At 45.4% G+C, this 22876-nt stretch overlaps 1 protein-coding gene across 3 annotated transcripts in view; it reads right to left on the minus strand.

The window, feature by feature from the left end:
* LRP4 (LDL receptor related protein 4) overlaps positions 1-22340 on the minus strand; it is a 120554-nt gene extending 98214 nt beyond the window's left edge. For 2 of the 3 annotated variants that reach the window (XM_090033080.1, XM_090033079.1), the window contains exon 1: positions 22129-22339. In XM_090033080.1, the coding sequence (XP_089889206.1) occupies positions 22129-22183 (55 nt within the window). In that variant the 5' untranslated portion in view covers positions 22184-22339. Of the gene's footprint in view, positions 1-22128 lie in introns of all 3 variants that reach the window. The other variant, XM_090033081.1, reaches the window with a different exon arrangement.
* Between the last annotated feature and the right edge of the window lie 536 nt (positions 22341-22876).

The following is a 22876-nucleotide window of genomic DNA, read 5'->3' on the forward strand; positions in this document are numbered from 1 at the left end:
CATTGCAACGTCATTCAGACACCAAGCTTGTCACTAGCCCTACACTGCTGAAAAGGTATCAAAGAGACTAGCCTAGATGCCAGCCCCATTAGCTTCTCTGATCATGCTGGGAAGAGCTGAGCCATATATAGCAAGATACATTAGCAGGAAGAGTTTAGAGTAAAAGCCTTGCAGCACCTGCACACTTGGTATAGAATGGGGGCATAAAATATGGTAGTCCGTTTTCATGAATTAGCCAGTGTAGACATTTACATTAATTGTATCCCAGAAGGAAAATGCTTACTTGTCTTTTTAAAAAAAAAAGTAGCGGGGTGGAAGAAGACAGTATACCTACTAAGGCCAAAACTTGCCAGGTACTTCAGCCTTTGAAGCATTTGCTTTAAAACATTCTCTCCCTTTTGTTCCAGCTCTAGAAATTGGAGGCCAGCACACTAGGGAAACAGAGGTCACAGAAGCTGAAAAAAGTGTTTCTCGGGAACATAGCAGGAATAAGATACAGGTTTATCATGAGAAAAGGCTGTGGCTTTAGGAATTGCAGAACTGAGGAGACACCATTGTTTAGATGGGGTAGCTCAGTTTAGACACCCAAAGCTAGAGATGGGCCAAGTCCAGAACCACCCTGCTCCAAAACAGACCATCCCTTAGCCCCCAAAAAGTCAATATTAAAAGCAGACACTCCAGCTTCAACATTAAAACCAAGTGCTGGAAAAAACCCTTGGTTTATAAGCCCAGATCTGCAGAAGAAGCCCCTCTACTCATCCCCATATTACCCTCCTCCCCTACACCACAGATCTACTCTCCCCCCAACCCACCTCACCCTCCTCCCATCAAAAGCGATTAAGGAAAAGCTGTAGAAATATTTGCCCAAAGCTAGAGCCTGTTGCTGGGCCTGGCTGTATTGTTGGTAGGAATACACACAGCAAACACGCACTGCGAGAAGCCCTGCGGGATTCCAACCACTTCAGGGAGGCTTTGTGAGCCTAGCTCTGCGTGCACTGGCCAGACTATTGTGAAAGGAAAACAGAAAAACCGTTACAAACTCAAAATGCTCCCCATCTCAAATTCCACCCCCCTCTTTAGTACCCCCCTCCCACCAGCCGCCACCTTTAAGACAAATCAAAAGGGGAGGGGGTTACTTCTAAAGAGTGTGAAAAGGTTTCCTCAGTTAGATTTAAGGCAACAAGTCAGAGCTGCAAGGAGTCCTTTATCTGCCAGAGAAGCCTCCCACTGCTCCAGGGCTGGGCTGAGCTGGAATCCTGGGGGCCAGCTTTCTGAAGGCTGCCATTGATTTGTCACTGGTGATAAGTGAGGCCAGAACTGTTCCCACAATCCCCTGCAGAGGGGAAGATTCTCCAACAATGCCCAATAGAGGAGAAGCACAACACAAAGAGAGAAAATACGGAACTTAAAGGTCGAAAAATCTGGAATGTTTCTTTTCGCTAGCAAGTAACAACAACAACAAGAGTGACTATTCTGAGACCCAGGCTGAGGAAGGGAGACAATGGTTCAAAAGGACAGCTCATGAGAGCAAAGACCCTCTCTGGACAAGAAAGAGCAGATAGGAATTCTTCAGCCACTTGTCTCCAAAAGGGTCTTACAGCTCAGTTTAACAATATTCCTTTTAAAAAATTGCTCCTTTGCCAATAATAGGACCTTTTCAAACCTTCTATCTTTACATATAGACTCTCTTCCTCCCCCTTCTGAGGCTGCTGGGAGCCAATTCTTTTACTTTTTGGGAAGATCTTTTCTTGCAGAATTAAATAAATAAGAAAGTCTATGGAAGCATAAAGACTAAAAGGTGACTTCCAAAAGCAAAGAGGGGGCCTTAAGGGGCGATCAACCCACCACAGTGAGAATGGTAAAAGCAGCAGCATAGACACCCCCATTTGTCATTGTTGACTGGAGAGCAAGTGGTATCTTATGCCAATGGAAAATAAAAGGCAGGTGGATAGCGAGCACAAATACCAACAAAGACCTATGGCTTTTTTTTTTGCAATTTGAGCACTCAGGGAAGTCCCACCTTAGATTTGGTTCAACTTGTTTACAATGCACTTAGCTGATGCTCTGGTATCAGGTACAAATTAAATACGTCAGGACATCTAAATCATTTTTGGGTGGGATAAGGGAAAGCCCTCTCCATTATCCCAACAAAACCTCTAAACTTGCATCCCTTCTACACAGGAAACCGTTGTGAAAGATAGGCTTGGTAGCATGAAACCAGAGCCAGTAGGTGCAAGCCTCAAGACAGTATGTTGCCTCCAGCCTCTTCCCAATTAGGCCAAGGTGAGGATCCAGTGGGTTGATGGATCTAACTACCAAAGTATCACATCAGGAGATTACTGAGATCTCGATCCTCAGATAACATGAGGAAGAGAGTATAAAGATCTTAACAGATAGGAGGAAATCCAGTAGGGAAGTGGTTCTCAACCTTTTTAGACACAAGGCACCCTTCATTAGATTCAGGGCACCCCTCTGAAAATGTTAGTTCTTATTTTTCCAAAGTCAAAATACAAATGAAAACTAATACATCAGCTTTTTTTTCTTTCAAAGAACCCAGAAAGATAACAGGATAAAATGTTTTTAACGTTATGAGTCCCTATTTGAAATCTCTGGGTTTATCTTGCGAATCATGTTTGTATACCTAACAGTGTTAACGTCATGGGGCATCCCATAGCACCCTTGAGAGGATCTCCTGGTAATCTGGTTTAGAATCAATGCAATAAAGGGCATGACAGGTTAAAAATCACCATCTTAAAGTTTATGTGAAAACAAGAATTTCCAAGGGTAGCCATGACAGCTCTGAGCACGGTGTTCCTCAACAGAAACACACTTTGCAACCAAATAGCCTCATTCTTCACAGCTGCAGTCTTCAAGTGCAGCCCAAAGTACAAAGTAAGACTTCCAGAATGCAAACCTCAGGACAAAAGGCTGGCAAACATCCCCAATAAAGACAACCAGTGATCACTTCTTCTAAGACTGTTTCCTGTACCAAATCTAAGTGTCTGAAGAGTGGTTGGGATCTTTCTTTTAAAGAGCTATGGGTTTTGGAACAGGGCCCAAGAAGTCACTGGTAAGATTTCCATTAATCAGCGGGAACTAGATTCAGTCTCAGAGTAAGTGAATCTTGGCAGGTCAGGATCAAATCTACTTTAGAAGTGTGATATCATTAAGCCATACATAAGTAGGGTCATGTTATTGCCCCTTTCCTTTAAGCTGTGGAACACATTTCCTCTCAAAAGATAGTTCTCCAAGATCCTTATTTCTTATCCGCAAGACTAATACTTAATCCCAGATTTAGACTGTATTTAAAAAAACAGGCACATTAAAATGAGGCAGAATTACCCTGATCAGTTCATAACACTCACTGGAGGTCATTGTCAATACTCTCCAGATTTCATATTCCCCACCCATTTCAGTGTACAAATATTCAGTAATTTGAAAAGCTACCTGGGATTTGAACAAGCACTAAAGACAGATGAGACAGAATTGCACATATGTGTTTGTCATGGGGAAGAAATAATCCTCTGTTCCTTGGGTCAAACCCCATTACTTTCTTTTTGTCATGCAAAGATTTCTTGCATAAACCTCCCTATACCCCCTGTATAACATTCAGTATGTGGAGAAAGAATCCTTGACATGAATGTGCTTAAGTGACAAAACAGCTCTCAGGTCAAAAAAATGCAGTGTTTATACAGTGGGAGGGAAGCTCTCAAGGAGCAGTACTTCAGGCAGAAACCAAGTACCAAGACAAGCAGAAGAGGGTTGTTTCCTATCCAAGCTTTTACAGATGCACTTTCTACAGTGACCCCAGATCTATATTCTGTTTACCAAATGTCTGCATATTTGGAAGAAGGATGCATGTGCTGTAAAGCTGCATGTTCCTATGAAGAGGAATAAACACTGGGAATTAGATCATGCTACACTTCAGTACAGTAAGTATTTAAAAAAGGAACGTTCTAATTTGGGAATAAGCCACCAACTTCACAGTGTGAAGAGCTTTTTTAACAAATTACCACTTTCAGCACTGCAGTTCTTCATCCCTGACTCAAACAAATTCAAAAGACCCCCAAAATAAAGTGTTCTATTTGTCCTAGGGACAAAAGAAAGACTAAATAGCCAGGGGCAGATCTAGGCATAAACCCTTTGCCCAGCACCCAGTGATCCAATACCTCTAGTGGACCATTAAGTCAAAACTGCAAATAGAACACTCTCAAAATATATTTTATGTAGATGATCCTCAGAGACTCCAGGGAAAGGCACTTAAGCTATTAAGTAAATATGGCTGCTTAGGGTAATTGTATATTTATAGAGCTTTAACTAGCAATTTAGTTTAGTGCTACCAAGAAGAGGAGACATTTAATAGTTATTTGAAGTTTACTGAAGCCAAAACATACCAAGTCAGGTCTAACACTTAGATTCTCAAGCAAGCTGGAGTTTAGCCTACACTCTAAATTCCCTGCTCTCTGTGGTTTAATACTTTAAATATCTACCCATGGTCCGGTCTGCAGGAGTTAAGAGCTCATGCCAAAGAGATCTTGGCAATGAATTGGATACCCTATTATAGCTAATTTTAAGAACTTTCTAGCAGAAAACAGGAATATACAGAAGTCTATAAAACCCCTTAGAGGAATTAGCTTCTACAGCCCATCAAAATGGCATTACTTTCATAACAGCTTTTGTCCCTCCTGTACCAGCCAACATATCCAAAATGAATAGGCTTTGCAGAATTAGAAAACAAATCGATTTTACCTGACACTCACAGACCAACAGAAAAATATTTCCATAAGTAATCAACAACATTTGCATAAAGGAGACATTAAAAAAATAAAGTAAAATATTCTGGGATGGAAGTACAGAAATCTGGAGCAGGCGGTGCTATGTGCGAGCAGGTGCGCACACACACACACACAGCAGCAGCTGCAGGAGCTGGGGGCCATGCCAGTAAGGATGTGCTGGGAGTCGGACGTTGGAGCAGCAGAGGTGGTAGCAGCGGGAAGCCCAGCTCTGCCCAGGTCCCAGCTGAGGCGGGGTCCAAATTTCCATGGAGACTGTCTCAGCCCCGCCTCCATGGGAGTTTGAGCCCTACCTCAATCAGGCAAGGGCCAAACTCCTGTGGAGACTGGGCTGGGCCATACTCTGTGGGAGTTTGGCTCCCACCCCAGTTGGAACCTGGGCAGAGCAAGCAGCCAGAAGCCCCAGGCTCCCAAGATCTACCTGCCCTGACCTCCAACCTCCCATCCTGGCACCGCCTTAGAGGCATGGCTCCCAGCACCTGCAGTGGCTACCACATGTATGTAACCAATTAAAAAAACACTGGAGGTGCACCAATACGTTAGTCCGATATCAGATCAGCACAAATATAAAGAAAATGAACTATATTGGAAAAATCAGCTTTTTTTGTCTGATGTGGCCGATAAATGCTGCATGCATGCGCGCAGCCACACTGCAGCATGCAGAGAGCAAGGAGCACAGCCTGGCAGCTTGGAGAGCTGCGTCCAGCTGGTAAGTCTGTTGTAGTGGAAGGGGAGGGGGTAGAAAAGAGGGGTAAGAGGAGGCAGGGACTGGGGCTGGCACTGGGGCTGGGGCTGCCCAGCTGAGGCAGGACAGGGGACGGAGCTGTGGCTCATCCAGGGGGAACAGCTACCGCAGCTGCATGCACCCCAGGAGGCATGGGGGTCTGTACCCCTGGATCTGCGCAAGGCGGAGTTGGCTGCCGCTGCAGACTGTGACCAGGGCTGTACTGGGCTCCTCCTGGATGGGGCTGGGTTGGGTTGCGCTCAGGGCACGGTGGGCAGCTGTACTAGGAGTGGGCATTATGCAGGGGGGAACTACAGTGAATTCTGGGGTGTCTGCAGCGCCCCACACCCCATAGCCTCCCTCTCAGTGCCACCACCACCCACCCCAAGTGCAACCCAGCCCAGCCCCTCCCATGAAGAGCCCGGTGCCTCCCCAGCCCAAGTGGCAACCCACCACACCCCACGCAGATCTGGGGGTACATGCTCCCTATGCCTCCCCTTCACTGCAGGGACCTCGATCTGCCTCTCCCACGCCCCTTCCCTTCCTCCTCCCCTTCCACCACAACAGATTTACCAGCCGGACACTGTTCTTCAACCTACCTGGGTGCGTATTGAAAATCGGATCAGTATCGGCCAATATGTCTCCTTAAAAATCAGCTACTGGTATCGGCCCAAACCATTTCTATTAGTGCACCCCTAAAAAATACCCCTAATTTTACGCAGTTCTGAAAAGTTAAATTAAAATTTCAAAAATAAAAATAAAAAGACTTAAAAATAAACATTGATTTTTAGCCATCACAATTAAAACAAACAAGCAAACAAACAATTCTGCCGAGCCTAAAAATAAAGTAGTTGCATGACAGTGATGAAGTAAGGTCTTGAAAGTGAAGACCAGGAAAAAAAAAATGAAGAGTGAAAAAAGGAGGCTTCATAGACAGATCTAGGGAAACTTCAGTGGAGCGCGGAGAAATATCACTCTACAAACTGTAGGGCAAATGGCTCCTATTTATTTTGCTCATCAGGATTTCTCCATTTACTTTTGTGTCCCCATTATTTGATTTATCCACCTGTGCCTCTCCAATAACAGTCTCCGGGCCTTTCTATTAATAAAGTCTCTGAATCAGGGAGGTATAATTAATTTAAAACAAAAATACAATGTTGGAGAAGAAGGTAACTCAGAGTTCTAGTGACTGGAAACAGTCTTTCATATATAAACTCCAGTTTCAATCCAGCCCAGGCTAGTAACAACTAAGTGCCAGTCTTCAGTTGGCCAGGTGAAGACATCTGGTATGTCTCAATCCAGTTCTTAATAGACAGATGCTCGCATCACAAAAGGTAGCATCAACTGCAGTACAGACTTTGTCAACAGCCAGAGAAAAGCAATTTAGCTCTTACATACTACCAGAGCAATGAATCTGAGAGAGAGAGAGAGAGAGAGATAGTACCAAGAGGCCAAAGTTTCAATGGACCATGGAAACTGAATTCTCACTTTTACTTTTAAAGAAAATCTTTCAGATGCGCATGGGGATACGTTAGCAGTTGAAGAAGTTGGTTTGGCTGTCAGCCACCCAAGGTATATTCAGAGATTTAAAAAAAAACAACCCAGTCCTTCAACAATGTCATCCTGACAAATTCATCAACAAGAAATTCACTTTTTTTAAAAAAGCATAGAAACAGACATCAAGTATTTTGGAGGGGGAAGGGATATTGCTGCCATTTCCACAACCCAAAATATGGGGACTGTACCACTTCAGTAAGTGCATTTTCTCAAAGTCACCTGTAATCTACCTTGTACTAAACTTGTTATGAGGTTCCAGCTGAACTTTGTGCCCTTGTCATTCAACCACGCCAGTCACAAAAGTTCCATTCCACAGTTCTCACCCCAAGTAACAGCTGGAAGGTATGAGCCAGAGAGCTGCCAACACAATGGCCAAAACCACATCTCATTGTGTAGCCTACAAACAAATGACTTTAAGGGAAGTTTGACTTATTCACTAAATTCTAACAGTAAAGCTAAGCCAGGAAAAAGAAGCAGGGGGTGGGGGTGGGGTAGCCTGCAGAGATCAGGAATGAAGAACAGCAGAGATATCCATTATGATCCACATGTCATTTCCCCTAGTGCCCTGGAAGACATGCAATCCTACAGAAAAACAGGCAGGTAATGCAAGTTGGGATCATTGATAACGGCCTATTACAAGAGGTGGCAGACAAAGTCAGATTTCCTTTTGAGATGGATCACATAAATGATAAAACAATGGGCCTCAGAAAGGGAGGATGGCAAGAGAAAGTGGAGCAGCCAATACATAAGAGCTTGTCAAAATTCCCCCTCACAAAATCCTACAGTGTCATAACTTGTACCACACTTCACCACACTCCATTCACAGATGCTTTGTTGGCACATTAAGATTTGGCACATTAAGATCAACAATTACTGCCCACCTGTCTGAGATAAAATACCTGGGGCTAGTATTCTGGGGGCATCAAAGTGTTTGGGCTTTTGGTGGTGGGAGGCTACCCAGCATGGAGCAATCTCTTCTGACTTCATTAAAATAACTAGTAATAATAAGAAAACGCTGCCAAAAAGCCAGTCAGAAAAGGAAATGTTTATTTCTGCTAAGCTATCCCCCACATTTTGGGCAGAAGACTAGTTTCCGTTCTTACCTCTACATTTCTATTGCATGGTCACATTTCACTGGGTTTGTTTCCCCAAATTTCTGATATTAATTTACCATTATGAATTCGGTAAAGGTCTGGCCTTCATTTGTACATTTCACTACATCTAGTTTGACACTGTAATCAGTTTTCCCCAGTTTAGCTGGCTATTGCTTTTGATCTGTTCGTCACAGGAACTCCTAGACCAGTATAGGTTGCGTCAAGCAGCTGCACCATTTTAATTTGGGATTATTTGCCCCATTAACCTGAAAAGGAGTGCCAAATCCCAGGAGCCATGTTTTCAGCAAAGGGACTGGATTGTATTTTCATCCAATAATACATTTTTGTTCTCAAATATGTTCTGATCGAGATAGTATTTACTTGTTTGGTCAGGATGATACCAGTCAGTCATCCCAGTTCTGCTCTACAGCAACTATCCCCAAAATTCTTGTGTCCACAAATTGTTGGTTTTCAAATCTGCAAGTACAGAATTTTATCCCAGATATATTTCCTTGGAATTTACTTCCATGAAGAGGAACAGGTTGAATTATATTATCAACTAGCTACAGCAGAATAATCAATGTGTGTTGTATTCATGTAGTTATTCATTTATGACAGCTCAGAGGACCCTTTTCCCGCCTTAATGGAAAGTTTTAATCTCTCCACTACATTTTATTTTACAGTCCTGAAATACAGAATGCAGTGTGTTGCTATGCTACTATTTGAGAAAAAGCCTGAAACAAACCAATTGAGATCTCACTTTTGTCTTTTCCAGATTAACCCATGTAGGTTCCATGTGCTGCAGTATGTTTCTAGCAAATGTAGGTGTTTGGCAACTGTCCTAGTCATTTAAAATGAGCCTTGGGCTTTGAGGCTGATTCACTTGAGTGGGTAAGTCATGATGTACATGTTGAAGATGTCATTCCTGTCTCATTCCCCTTCCTTGCTTGAAGGCTTCTGGTTGCATACTGTCTGTTTTTACCCAGCAGTTGATAGTTTGTTACATAGATTTAATTGTGCCACAAGTTTTCTGTCACTTCTATAAGGCTCAGTCCTGAGTAGCAAACTGAGTCAAGTGGTTTGTCTACTTTATGGACTTAAATGCATCTTTATCTCCAATGTTTCCTCTACTTCTATCTTTTAATGAGCATCTGCAACCCAGAGATGCAGTCAGGTTTCATTTTTCAGGAAATAATCATGTAAGTTTCCACCTTCTTCTGCTGCACTAGTATTTGGGGCACTTTCTGTTATTCCTCCAGCAGAACCAAATAGCACTAGATCATCATGGTTTTTGAGAACTTTATTCCAAGTTTATTCCAATATAGGTGTTTGGACAGACAGAACAGAAGGCAAAAAGCCTGAGGAGTTATGGGTGGAGAGACAAATTAGGAGTGGAGACTAAATGTTTGCTAGTGAAACTGACTAGAAGATGCACATAAACACTGTTCATTTTTTTGTTGCTTTGAGATTTGTTCTAACAATAATAGCTCATCCCAGCTCCCCTTCTTCAAATAAGTAAAAACTAAAAGCAAGCAATTGTCATTTTCCTAGGCTCTTGCAGAATATATTAACCAATTACTTCCCCGTTACAACAGGAGCAAAGATTGATAGTGCCCTCAACTCTCTTCCCTATGGCATGGTATAGGTGTTTTGGATATTGTTTCTTGTGATGGTGAGCAAGGGCTTGAGGTGGTGATTTTGGATATTCCTTCAGTTAACAACACTTGCCTGAGAATGCAGGACACTGGGCTCAATAGGCCCCTATGTTGTAATCAGTTTTTAACAGGATGGGTAGATTAAAGCCAAAGAGAAGTTTGGAGCTGGGAATTCAAGGAGAAAAACAAAGGGTCTTTTTTGGCAGATCAGTATTCCAGAGGGACGAAGGCCCTTGAACACAAGTGATATGTGAGGTGTTGTACAACAATCTCATCATCAGGAATAGATCTAAATAAGAAAAGAGACTGTGACCCTCTAAAGTGGTCCAGGGCAGGGCAGTACATCACCAACCAGCTAGTCCAAGAAAGATGCGAGTCTGAGATCTGGAAAGGGTCATTTTGGTAACAGCAGGATCATCTCTCAGATATTATTATTTTTAACAAGTTGCTAAGTGTGGCTCTGACCCCTTTTCCTGCACGCAGACACTCCACACAGAGCTGAATAAAAAACATCTCCCAACCTGTGCCCAGTAGAGACCAGCTCCTGCTCTAGGCTTGCTCCCCTCCTTTCTCAAGTGTAAGCTCCTCGCTTTACATCATCAAACCTTGGTCTATTCACAGGGCAGAACAGGAAGACCAGCGGGGAGGTCCTGTCAGAAACCTGTCTGTCCCAGTAACTTTCCTCCCTTCTATATCCCCCTCCCTTTAAAATATTACAGAAGAGCAGGTTGTGTTTGTTTCAAGAGCTTGCTCCATGAGCAAATCACTGGGCAACTAACTATCCAATACAGAGAATGGGCACCAAGGACAGGAGCTCCAACAGCAAAGCTCTAGATGGAAGCATCTGTGCAAGTATCAGGTGTTCCTACATGCCTTTGTTCAGTCAGAGAGGCAATCCAAAGCAACTTGGGAGTCAACAAGTAGTCAGGAGCACTTTCCACTTCAAATTACCTTCCACCTACCCACCAGACCTTACACATCCCAGGGGTTTCAGATTCAGTGCCTAGCTTGAGATCCATATGCACACTGTGCAGTCTGTCAACATTGCTACTTGACAAGGGCTTCTCTACTACTAGGACCATCTAAAGAGAATTAGAGAATCTAAGGTTTCTCTACAAGTAACAGCAGTCCCCCCCGCCCCATGTTCTCTACACCTCTTCCCTAACCGAGATAACCAAGACTCCAAACATATTGATATTTAGATACTATGCCAGTGATTCTCAAGTGGGGTATTGCAACATCCCATTAAGGGTATGTGCCACCCAGCTCCTGCATGAGCATGTAAATGTTTTCTTTTCCCATCTGGTCCCAGTGCCTGCCCCAGCTACTGCAGCAACACCTGCATCTGCTGCTCTGAGGACTACCACTGCTGCTGCCTTCCCCACAGCCAGCCCCTGTGCCAACTGCCCCCACACCCTACTGCAAGCACGTGGATGCCACACTTTGCAGCCTGGCTCAACCCCTCCACTTCTCCCATGCTCCAGGGTTGGTAGGATGGGCCACAGGGGTGGTCACCAGTATATGAAACTATGAGACCCTGCCTGCACCAACAATTGTCAACCATTTTAGCCTCAAGGAACCCATCATATCTTTTCTGAATTTAGGTTCTAGGTTAGGAACTCTCTCTCAACCTTGAGGCTAAAAAGGTTGAGAACCATTGTACTATGCTGATAGGCACTCTGGGATAAGGCACGCATGCATTTGGGCAATGCACTTGGACAGCAAAGACCAAGATACTCAAATCAAAGTTAACAGCCAGAAGGAAACATATTAGACAAAGTTAGAAGTGGGGAGAGGAACACAGGAAGTTATTTGGGTTTCAGGTGCTAATGGTCAGCTACTCTGGGTTAGCTTTTACTTATCACAGGAAAGAAGCAGATACAAAAAACAGTTACCATAGAATAACTGTGACAAGTATCCCCACCACCACCCTTTGAGAAATTGGCTCAACTGTCTATAACCTGTTGCTTCTATGCAGCAAGGTTCAAGAAGGCATACCAAGCCCTCAAGCCAGGTCTGGTGAAGAGTCTGCCGAGAAGTAGCCATCCCCACAAAGCATGGTCTGCAGTTAGAAACTGTTCTGAGCAATGAGGGCCAAGTCACAACCATCTCTGTGAGAACAGAACAGGACCAGGAAGGAAAGAACTAACAAGGGCATGCTCCTTCTCCATCCCTACTCTCAACTCCCAATCTGCCTCAGTTTAAATAGTAATACTGCCCCACTCTCAAGACTTTCTATGAAAAGGTTCAGGCCTGAGACAGCAACTAGTAATCCTAAAATGCATGCCATTTTTCTCTCTACCCAAACAGTTACAAGGAAAAGAAAGAATTTGACCACTCAGTTACCAACATTGGGAACTAAAACTGAGCAGAAAAAAGAAGAGGATGAGAATGTCAATTTATTTTACTCTAATCCTTGTTCTTGTCATGAGGCATGATCTAGGAAAGGGGAATGACAAGGTCGGGGCACAGCATTTCCTTTTCTCTTCAAGAGAAAAATAGAGGACATAAAGGCGTTGGGTTTCATATCAACAGAGGGCAGAGGACAACTGGACTGTCCTCCATGATGGCTACCCTACTCCTGGCTTCTGTGATCATATCCATGCTGATTCTCCTCTCCTCCCAAACCCTACAAGTCTCTCTTCCCTTCTACTCCCCCTACCCATCCTGTCACAAACACCCAGCCACCAACTTCAACCCTTCATAGTCACAACAGCTTAGCTCATCTTCGGATCTGCTAAATCCATCATTCTCTCTCTGTGGATAAGTCTACCACCCTCTCCATCCTCCACAACCTCAGTGCCATGTTCAACAACTGGTAAGCCCTTCCACTTTAACCCTGCTTCCACCAAGCTCTGAATATTTCAAATGTACACTACCACCAAAGCACCACTCAGGATGGAAACTCCACTGTCTCAAATTCAGCACAAACAAGTACAAAGATGCAGCCTCTGCACTGGGGCTGTTATCAAGTTCTGATACTATTTCCTGCAAAATCAGGTCCTTCCCTCCATCCCACTAGTTAGATCTCAGTCACTTCCAACCTGCTCTTCCTTTCCATCTTACCCAAATCTAGTGTTGTTCTTGCACAGTCCTTCAGAAGATTGTTGCTAAATTACCTCTTCTGACACTCAGAATTCCAAAGATCCCTATGGTTGGATCCCTTTGACTGTCTTTCCATTTAATCATTATCAATCAAGCTCAGGTTCTTGGCCCACACTTTCAAAACAGCACATACCCTGGCTCCTACCTACACCTCCATTCTCATTCCTCCTCCCCAACTCTTCTTACTACAGGAAGGAGGACATGGGAAACTATAGGCCAGTTAGTCTTACCTGGATCCTAGGCAAGCTGTTTGAGAAAATTATGCTGGCACACATCCAGGAGGGGCCAGCAGGGGACTGCATGCTTAGGGGCAACCAACATGGGTTCATCAGTGGCAGGTCCTGTCAGACCAACATGGTGGCCTTTTACGATCAGATCACCAGATCATTAGATGCAGGGGTAGCAGTGGATATAGTCTTCCTGGACTTCCAGAAGGCTTTTGACACTGTCTCTCACCCCGTTCTCATTAAGAAACTGGGGGGCTGTGGTGTAGACACCCACACAGTCAAAGGGGTCGCCAACTAGCTGTAGGGCCACACCCAGAGGGTGGTAGTGGATGGGTCCTTCTCAACCTGGAAGGACATGGGCAGTGGGGTTCCGCAGGGCTCAGTCCTCAGGCCCGCACTGTTCAACATCTTCATCAGTGATTTGGACGAGGGGGTAAAAAGCACCCTGTTCATATTTGCTGATGACACTAAGATGTGGGGGGATGTGTGCACACTGGAAGGATGCAACAGGCTACAATCAGACCTAGACAGGTTACAAGGGTGGGTGGATGAGAATAGGATGGGATTCAACACAGACAAGTGCAAGGTGATGCAACTCGGGAGGAACAACCGGCACCATACCTACAGGTTAGGGAACTCCCCTCTTGTCAGCACGGAGGCGGAAAAGGATCTGGGGGTCATCATTGACTCCAAGATGAACATGGGCCGGCAGTGTGGGGAGGCAGTTAGGAAGGCCAACCGCACCTTGTCATGCATCCACAGATGCATCCCGAGCAGGTCCAAAGAGGTGATCCTCCCCCACTATGCGGCACTGGTCAGGCCGCAGCTGGAGTACTGCATCCAGTTCTGGGTGCCGCACTTCAAGAGGGATGTCGACAGCATGGAGAGGGTCCAGAGGAGGGTCACTCGTATGATCAGGGGACAACAGGGCAGGCCCTATCTGGACAGGCTACAGGACCTGAACCTGTTCAGCCTCCAAAAGAGAAGGCTGAGTGGGGATCTCGTGGCCTATTATAAACTAGTCAGGGGGGATCAGCAGGCATTGGGGGAGTCACTGTTCCCTCGAGCACTGCCAGGAGTGACCAGGAATAACGGTCACAAGCTGGCAGAGGGTAGGTTTAGGTTAGATATCAGGAGGCGCTACTTCACAGTCAGGGCGGCTAGGGTCTGGAACCAACTTCCAAGAGAAGTGGTGCAGGCTCCTACCCTGGGGGGTTTTAAGAGGAGGTTAGATGAACATCTTGCTGGGGTCGTTTGACCCCAGTATTCTTTCCTCCCATGGCAGGGGGTCAGACTAGATGATCTGCTCAGGTCCCTTCCAACGCTTGAAACTATGAAACTACTAATGCTGCCGTAAGCCTCCTTCTAACTTACTTCTCCAATCTCATCATGTTTCATGGTACCTTTTTCCTTTGGAAAACTCTTATTCCACTTCAGCCTTACAGCTCCCATTAATCCAAAACCTAAAGAAAGCTATTTAGAAGGCTGGGGTTTTGGTTGCAGCCATAGGCAGACAAGTTTCTTTGAGTAATATCTTTTATTAGACCAACTGAGTAGCCAGAAAAGAAGTTTTAGGCAAGCTTTTGGGCACACAGTCTCCCTATGCCTGAAGAAGGGTGACTACGTCCGAGAGCCTGTCTAAAATTTTTTTTTCCAGCTACTCAGTTGGTTTAATAAAAGATAACACTCGAAGAACCTTGCCTGCCAATTAAAAGACTGGGCTGTTTTAATTTTGGACCTTATCTACCCGATCTGCATATCATGCATCTGATCTGTCTCATCTCTTTTACTGAGGCCAAACCTTTTATGGCAGGCATTTTATCTTCCTTTGAATGGTACAGTACTGCATAACTCATCTGCCTAGTGAGAAAAATACACAGGAAACCCAAACAACTTGGTCTTACGAAGACCAGCTTCACTTTAAACAGCAGGATTTGGAAATGACTGGGGAGTTTAAAAAAGCAAACTCTTATAGGCCCAAAAACAGGAGTAGGTTTCCTAGTGAAGGCAGTTTTCCCATACAAGAGTAGACTGCATGGGTAAGACAAGGAGGATGGAGGATTGATTGGGCTTTTAAATAAGTTTCTCTTCCTTGAGCCTTGCCTCCCCTCCCCCATCCAGCAGTGGGGCTGAAGCCATTCCTTATCCTCTTCAAAAGCAGCAGCAACCAGAGTCACTTTTTCTGCCTTTCCAGAAGAAGCACAGCAGAAATAAACTCTGGGTGATAAATTATGCAGCACCTTTGTGCGGGCTGCCTCTTGGCCAGACGGGAAATTTTTCTCCCAAAGCCTTTTGTTTCCAGCTTTGATCCCAGCTTTGGATCTGCTCTCTTCACCACTCCCTCTGCATGGAGGTGAAGGGAGAGCTGACACAGGCCAAGTCAGGGCTCACTGCAAGTCACAGTCAGACCTTCTTTTACACTGGCTCCCCTCCCCCCTCTCAACCTGGAACTGTCCTTGAGTCTGAAAAGGTCCTATTAAACATTTTCCAGAGGGCCTTACAGAGGATGCATTATTTTGATGGATGCTGGGACTAAAGAAGGGGATTTCTAAGCACAGGGAAATAATGGCATTTGTTCTAATGGGTTTAAGAGATGCCCGGGGGCACCAAGAAGGTTTGTTTCTTTAAATCAAAAACACAGAAGACCAGAAAATGGAGTCAAACAAGTAAACACCAGGAAGCAGGGAAATCGGGCTCTATTTAACTGCTGCTCTTGGTTACAGCCAACTTGGGCTGCTTGGAAAAACAGCACACACACTCATCACTGGCACAAACTTAACAGGGAAAACAAAGAGACAACAGGGGTCAAACTGGGGGTGGCAAGCAGGAGAAGGCGGCAAACTTGTGTCCCCACCCCCTACCAGAGAGTCAGATCAATTATCCCTGAATACTAACAAGATTTCTGATTAAAGAACTGCTGTTATGCAATAGAGACAGAAAGCTCCAGCAGCCAGGAGAGGCTGTCAGGCAGTTACAAAGGAACATAGAAGATGATGCCCTGCTTGGGCATACCAAGGAAATCACTGTTCTGGTAACTAGGAACCGGGGTCTCCCCTGCCTGAAGTTCCAATTCTCTCTCATTGCTGGTAACTTTAACCTCAGGGATGAAACCACTTAACTGCTATGGAACCTGGGCTTCATTTTCATGCAAAACTGTCACTGCAGCACAACTTCCAGCAATGAGTATTTCCCGGAATGGTGCTACCATCATAAATAAACATCTGGATTTTTTTCTTGTTTTAATTCAAGATTTGAGATCACAAGATGCTTCATTTAGCTAGAAATATCATTATGAGAACTCCGGGGAGCTACATTCAGACCTGGGATTAGTCTGAGAACAAAAGCTTAAACCTTTTTTGCTTATGTCTACTTTTTATTTTTAATCCAATTTACAGTTCAAGCATTTAACGCAAATATACAATGCTAACCATTAAGCGAACATCAGACTCTGGGTATGCCAGTAAAACCTACAAAAAACAAACACCAACGACTAGATGCCTTACAACTAACTGCCAGCCCTACATGGAAGAGAAATTCAAGAGTCCCTGCTGCCATTTATCACACCCTAAAGGTTGCACTGCCATTTAAGGTCTTGATGCAGGCATGTGTCCGCTCAATGACATATTATTATGCCATTTTCAAGAGTCAGACTCCTGTCAGCACAGAAACTCTGATATTGCTAGAAAATAATCCCTTGATCTAGAGAATCTGAAACCTTGCATACCCAGCTCTGTTAGATACTAATGAAGTCTCTATCAAAATTTCCCTCCCTGCCATTTGTATTGAACCGCCTCCTATATGGATATGTAACATTTAAGAAAGGTTTGATTATCATGAAAATTCATTCACTGCAGCCACAAGTTCTCAGAGGCCAGATGTGTGAACCGGGCTGCCTCAGCACCAAATGGTTAATACTATACGGTTGAGACGCAGAGAACTTAGCAAAAAAAGCTCAACGTACTGAACATCAAAGCCGCGTCCAGACAAGCACAGACCTTTGGGTCTCTGGGGTCGGTACCAGAAGCATACCTTGCACTGCAGCTACCTATCCCCAGGGAACACCCATGCCACACACAGTTTGGCACATGGCAAGTTACCCAGGGGGCAGTAGGAGAGGCTGGAGCTGTACAGCTTTACCTGGGGTCCTAGGCACCTCCCAAGGCTGCGACAGTGGTGATCCTGCCAAGCGGACCCTGGCTGAGAACTGCAGCACAGCTCCAGGAGGTCCGGCTCCGCTTTTCAGTGGCATACACTGCCCATGCATGTGCTGCTCCAGTTTTTTGTTCTGTGGAGTTCTTTGACCAAAAAAAACTCATGGGAAAAAAAAAAAAAAAATCAGAGCAGTGCACACATAGCAGCACACCCTTGCAGCACAGAAAACACCTGATTGTGCAGTATGTGGCGCTACAAATGTGTTTGCAGTGCCACATATTGCACAGTTGCGCTCATCTGCACACGCCCCAAGGTAGCAATCACTCCCAAAAATAACACATCCTTGAACCACCATATACTGTATAAAGCCTTAGTAAACCCACTGTCCTCTGGGACATAAACTGTCAGTGGATCCACAAATTCACTATTTCTGCCTTGAGTATTAGGAAATCTAAATCCTTGCAGAAGTAGGTACAAAAAGAAGGGATTAAAGAAATATCACTGCACCCTGTCTCTGGCCACTGCAGACAACAAAATCCCATAGAAGAGAGACGCCTAACATAACAGCCGTATCAAGGAACCAAAGCCACTGCAGACCTAATGGTAAGAGCCTAACTGTCGGGGACGTTAAATTCATGGACGACAACTACGATTAGCATTCTTTGCAATGATCCCTGTGAAATACAGACAGCCACTAACTACAGTATGCCAATTAATGCAGTGGGTTTACTGCATGCCAAGAGAACTCCAGCTTTAAATACTGTATCAGGTAAAGGCAGAACGCTTTAAGGGGAAACTGTCAATTTTAAGAAAAAAAAATCTTCGGTGTGAAAATGTTTTACTTAATGTTACAAGTAATATTGTAATGTTAAGGAAGAAATAACAGGAGATTGTAAAAACAGATTCTGTTTTTGCCATCTATTTAATTCCTACATTTGACAGCCACTTTGAATATAGACAGGTTCAACAGTTCCCATATTTCATGGCTCTTTTACTCAGCAACAGAGAAAATAGCATTTTCTTTGAAAACAAGAGAAGTTATGGCTACAAAATACAAGCAATAGCAGAAAGACCCAGTACATGTTTAGAACCTGGTCGAATTGTTAACCAGTTCCAAAAATCTTGACTACGTCTCAAGGTGATAATATATTATAAATGCTTAAAGAGATGTCATAAAGTATACACATCACAGTGCACTGTGGCATATTGCATTAGAGGAAGCATGGAGATGTCTTTAGTCAAGACAGTTTCTGCATCATTTCCCCACCTATGCAACAAGGATAAATGTTTGCCTTTTCCATAAACCTGTTTAAGTCTTAAAGACATAAAGGTGTCAGGTGAAATACCATTCTTATGAAGTTTTGCTATCTGTATTTAAGTGTAACAAGTTTTAAAATGAACGTGAAACAATTAATGCTGATTGTCCAGGTCAGTGAAAAGATTTTAAAAAGTGAAAACATAATGCAGTCTTTTTCAGTTTTGCCTCTAGGTAATGGGCAGTCAGTCCCAACTTACTGGTTTGAGCAGCAAACTACTGAAATACATTTAGATCCAAACAAGTTTTATTTTGGGATATCCATGAACAGATTGTACAGAAACAGTGATATCACTCTTAGGGTTTTACAGGACTCTATTAATCTAATTTGGTACCTGAATGAACCTGACAATTCCCATTTCAGGTTCAGAAGATAGCCAGATTTGTCTTCAGACTATACAGTGTTTATTAATAAAGTTTTGTTACAATATGTACCCTAAATCCCAGGGCATAAGTCACAGAAAAAGAATCTTCTACCACAAACTGTTTTTAATTTTTTTTTGATGTATTTAGATTATACTCTGGTATGCTGACCAATCACATGAAATTTTATGGGGGTATATTTAGTTTTTGCCACCACTGGCATGCTCTGGTGCACACAGAAGTATATAAAATACCACCCTCATTCTTCTCCTTGTAACACTTATTCTTTAATAGGGGGCTAGGGGGAGAAATATTTGCATTATATCTGCAATTACTTCATTAATACTGTCAAGAGAGAAGCAGTCAGTGTCCTAGTCTAGCCTTTATAAGTGGCTTGCTTTACCCTTGGAAGATCATCAAAAGTAATAATAATGTAATAAAGCAAAAGGGTTTTTTTATTTTAGAATATTCTTAAATATACAGCATCAGCATCTTTTTCAATTTTTTTTCTTCACTCTCTTTTCTTAGTCAAGTTAGAGGCCTGGATAAATCTATTTCAACACTGATCAACAATTCTATGAACCTTCCGCACACCTATGAAGTTTGGTGCATCTTCCACAGTTGACAGAAGAGGGAAACGGAGGTTTTCAGTGACTTGTCTAGGCTTACACAAATCTGGAGAGCCAGGAACAGAACCTGGGAATCCCAATTCCCAGTCCAGACTAGGTCACGCTTCCTTTCCTGGAAACTTTCATTTTAGTTTGGGACCCCAAAAGTGTATCAAGTAGATCTGTGAAGTAAAACTTTAAAAGGAAGATTTTATTCTGTTGGAAGAAGTTCCAAGAGCTAGAACATGCACATCACGCGAACAGATTCTGAAGCAGACAAACTAAAATGGGCCATCACTCCATCAGACCCTTCCTATTTCACCAACACCATCAATGCATGCAGTTAACTTGTACAACTCTCCCTCTTCTCACCTGCAAGACAATTTTCCACATGCCCCAGACATCTGTATATCCTTCTGGGCACAAATTTACCAAGTTACAGCTGCCACTCTCTGTTAATTAAGGGGCAAAGTTCAAGCAGAACTGCTTGTTTGGTTAAGAGCCCCTCTTCCTACCCAAGGCAAGATGAAGTGGGAAAAAAGTAGTGTTTTAAAGGCTGTTACATTTCAACTGGGTGGCACCCTGAATGTCTTTGGGAACAGATACTTTATAAGTAAAAATATTAAGTCCTTTGTCTTCCTCACAGATATTGTAAGATGCAACGTGGAGAGGTATTTTATAGAAGAGCAGCATAAACATAGATGCAGGCAGTATTTATACTTTCCTTAACTTAGCACCCAAAAAAGAAGTTATTTTTAAATGATAGTAAAGGGGATATCAGTTCCCATAAATGCACCCTATCAAACTCCCAAGTTCCTCCTGAATATAGTGGGGGAACACCAGAAAAAGAAAAAAAAAAGGAAACTCTTTGAGAAAGGGACAAGTCACATCCTATAGACGTCAACACAAGCAAACACAGCAACTAACTAGCACTTATAGTAAAACATCCTCCCACGCTGATATTAACAGCCAGGGCACATTAACTTGGAGCACTTAGGTAATAACCAAAATTAAGTTCCTTCCAGCCCCGTACCTACATAGCTATGCTTTCTATTCTTCCCACTCCTGCTCACTTCCAGCTAAACACCTGTGTGGCACTTAGAAGTCATAACTCCCCTACTTGGTAGCACCAGATTTTTCTAAGATACAGACTTGCCTGCAACCCTGTTTACCCTACATTTTCCCAGCTGTTTTGGCATCTTCTTGGAAGCTCCATGCAGCCAGGATTCTCAATAGAAAGGAAATAATACTGCTGGAAAACTAGAGGCGATCTGATCGTGCCCCAGGGAGAAAGCTTGCGGAACGACGGGCGCTTTGACTGCCACAATTCCCTGTATTTTCAAATCAACATGGGAGAAAATGGATAAGTGAAATTACACAGGAGCAGCCAAGAGTGGAAGAAGAGAAATGAGCTGAGCTGCCTCCTTTCCACTCAAAGTCCTATTCCCAGCGCGCGCACACACACACACACACACACACACTCTCACTCTCTCTCAAACAAGGACAACACTGAAAGGTGTTCAGACATCCTTCCTTCATTCAGCCCCTGCACAAACAGTCATAGAGAAGTAGAGCTGGAAGGGACTTCCACAGGCCTTCTCTTTTTTTCTTTCTTTTTTATCTTATTCAAAGCCAAATCAGTTCCAAATTCAATTGGGCAAAACCAATTAGTCATGACCCAAAATTCGCAGAGCGCAACTGTCAAGCCTATGTGGCTCTATCACCCCCTCCAGACCCATGGGTCTGGGGCTTCAGCTACTCCCCCAGTTCAGGCAGGCATCCTACATGTAAGCCCCAGGCTGGGAGGCCTTGGGGTTTGGCTTGATTTTAGCCAAAAGGCCACAGGTCATCCCCTCCAACCCCCATTATCTTAGAGTTAATTGCATTACAGGGGACCTGGAGTTCTACTGAGAGCAAACAGGTCAACAAGTTCATTCACAACCAGGACTCCAGGCTGCTTCTTTCCTGCTCAGTGTCCTACTACAGAGGGACCACCCCGACATCTCGAGGTAGAAACGTCCCAGGAGCTGGGCTGCCAGAGCAGGGCAGGAGAAGCCGAGGGAAGGGAAGGTGCTGGGGAAGCACCTCAATTCCTTCCGAAGGAAAAAACAACCAAGCCAAGGGGGGCGAGGGAGCAGTTCCCTCAGAGCAGGGCTGTAGCTTTAAGGGGCCCGTCTCCTGGGATGAGCAGCCGCATTCCTGCCCGCGAGAGGCTGCTGCCCCGACACGCAGGGGAGGCTGCACGGGACCTGCCCGCAGCCTTCCCGCGCCCGAGCCGAGCCGAGCCGAGCGGGACGGGGACCGGGCGGCAGACAAAGGGGCCCCGGGCGCGGGCAGCAGCACGCGGGGGAAGGGGCCCCTGCGGCCGGGGCTTTGTGAGGGGCCCGCGCTGTGCAGGGGGAAGCCCCGCAGGGGATGCCGAGCCGCGGGGGCCGTCCCGGGCGCTGCCGGAGGGCCACAGCACGTCTTCGCCCTGCACCTGCACGGCACCCCCCGGGCAGCGCCCTCAGCCCCCGGCCGCGCCGCGCCGCTTACCTCGGGCGCAGAGCAGGGCGAGCAGCGGCAGCACGGAGCCCCCGAGCCGCCGCATGGTGGCAGCGGCCCCCCCCCGCCCGGCAACTTCTCCGGGTCCCTGTGGCGGCGCCGCTGGGACGGGACGGGACAGGCTGGGCTGGCTGCCGCCGCTCGCGCTGCCTCCTCCAGCGCCTCCGCAGCCCAGGCAGCTCCGGGGCTGGGGGCTCGGGCTGCCCCGCTCCGCCCGCGCCGGCCCAAGCCCTGCCCCCGGAGGAGGAGCCCCGCCGGGCCTGCCCCCGCCCCGCTGTCCCCGACTGGAGCGCGGGGGAAGCGTCCCCAGCTCGGCGAGTCCCCGCCGCCCCCTGGGGCAGGACCCCTCGTCCCTTGCCGCCTCTTAAAGTAGACCCGGGCCCCTGCGGCGCCTCGAGAGCCCCCGGCGAGCACTGTCGGATCGGCCGGGGTACCTCACATCGGAACCCCTTGGCGCTCAAACCCGCCTGACCTTTGTGGTCTGCTCTGCAATGCCTTGAGTTTTCCCGTAGTGGAATAAGCCCCAAGTGAAAGAAGAAGAGCTGGCATTGTCTGAGGGGGCCCTTGAGTCTCTCCAGGGGTGCCTGGAGTTTAAAAAAAAAATCAGTAAATAAAGGTTGAGAACCGCTGCCAGGCAGCAAAGGGTGAATCCAGAGGGGGTGCCGTGGGGCCACCCCCGTGTCAGATGGGATCACACCCCAAAGCAGGTAAGAATCCCTCTCCTTTCCCACCCTGCTCA

The sequence above is a fragment of the Crocodylus siamensis genome, chromosome 2 (genome assembly GCF_052110815.1).
Source record: "Crocodylus siamensis isolate JL-2025a chromosome 2, ASM5211081v1, whole genome shotgun sequence".
In the NCBI taxonomy this organism is placed as follows: Eukaryota; Metazoa; Chordata; order Crocodylia; family Crocodylidae; genus Crocodylus; species Crocodylus siamensis.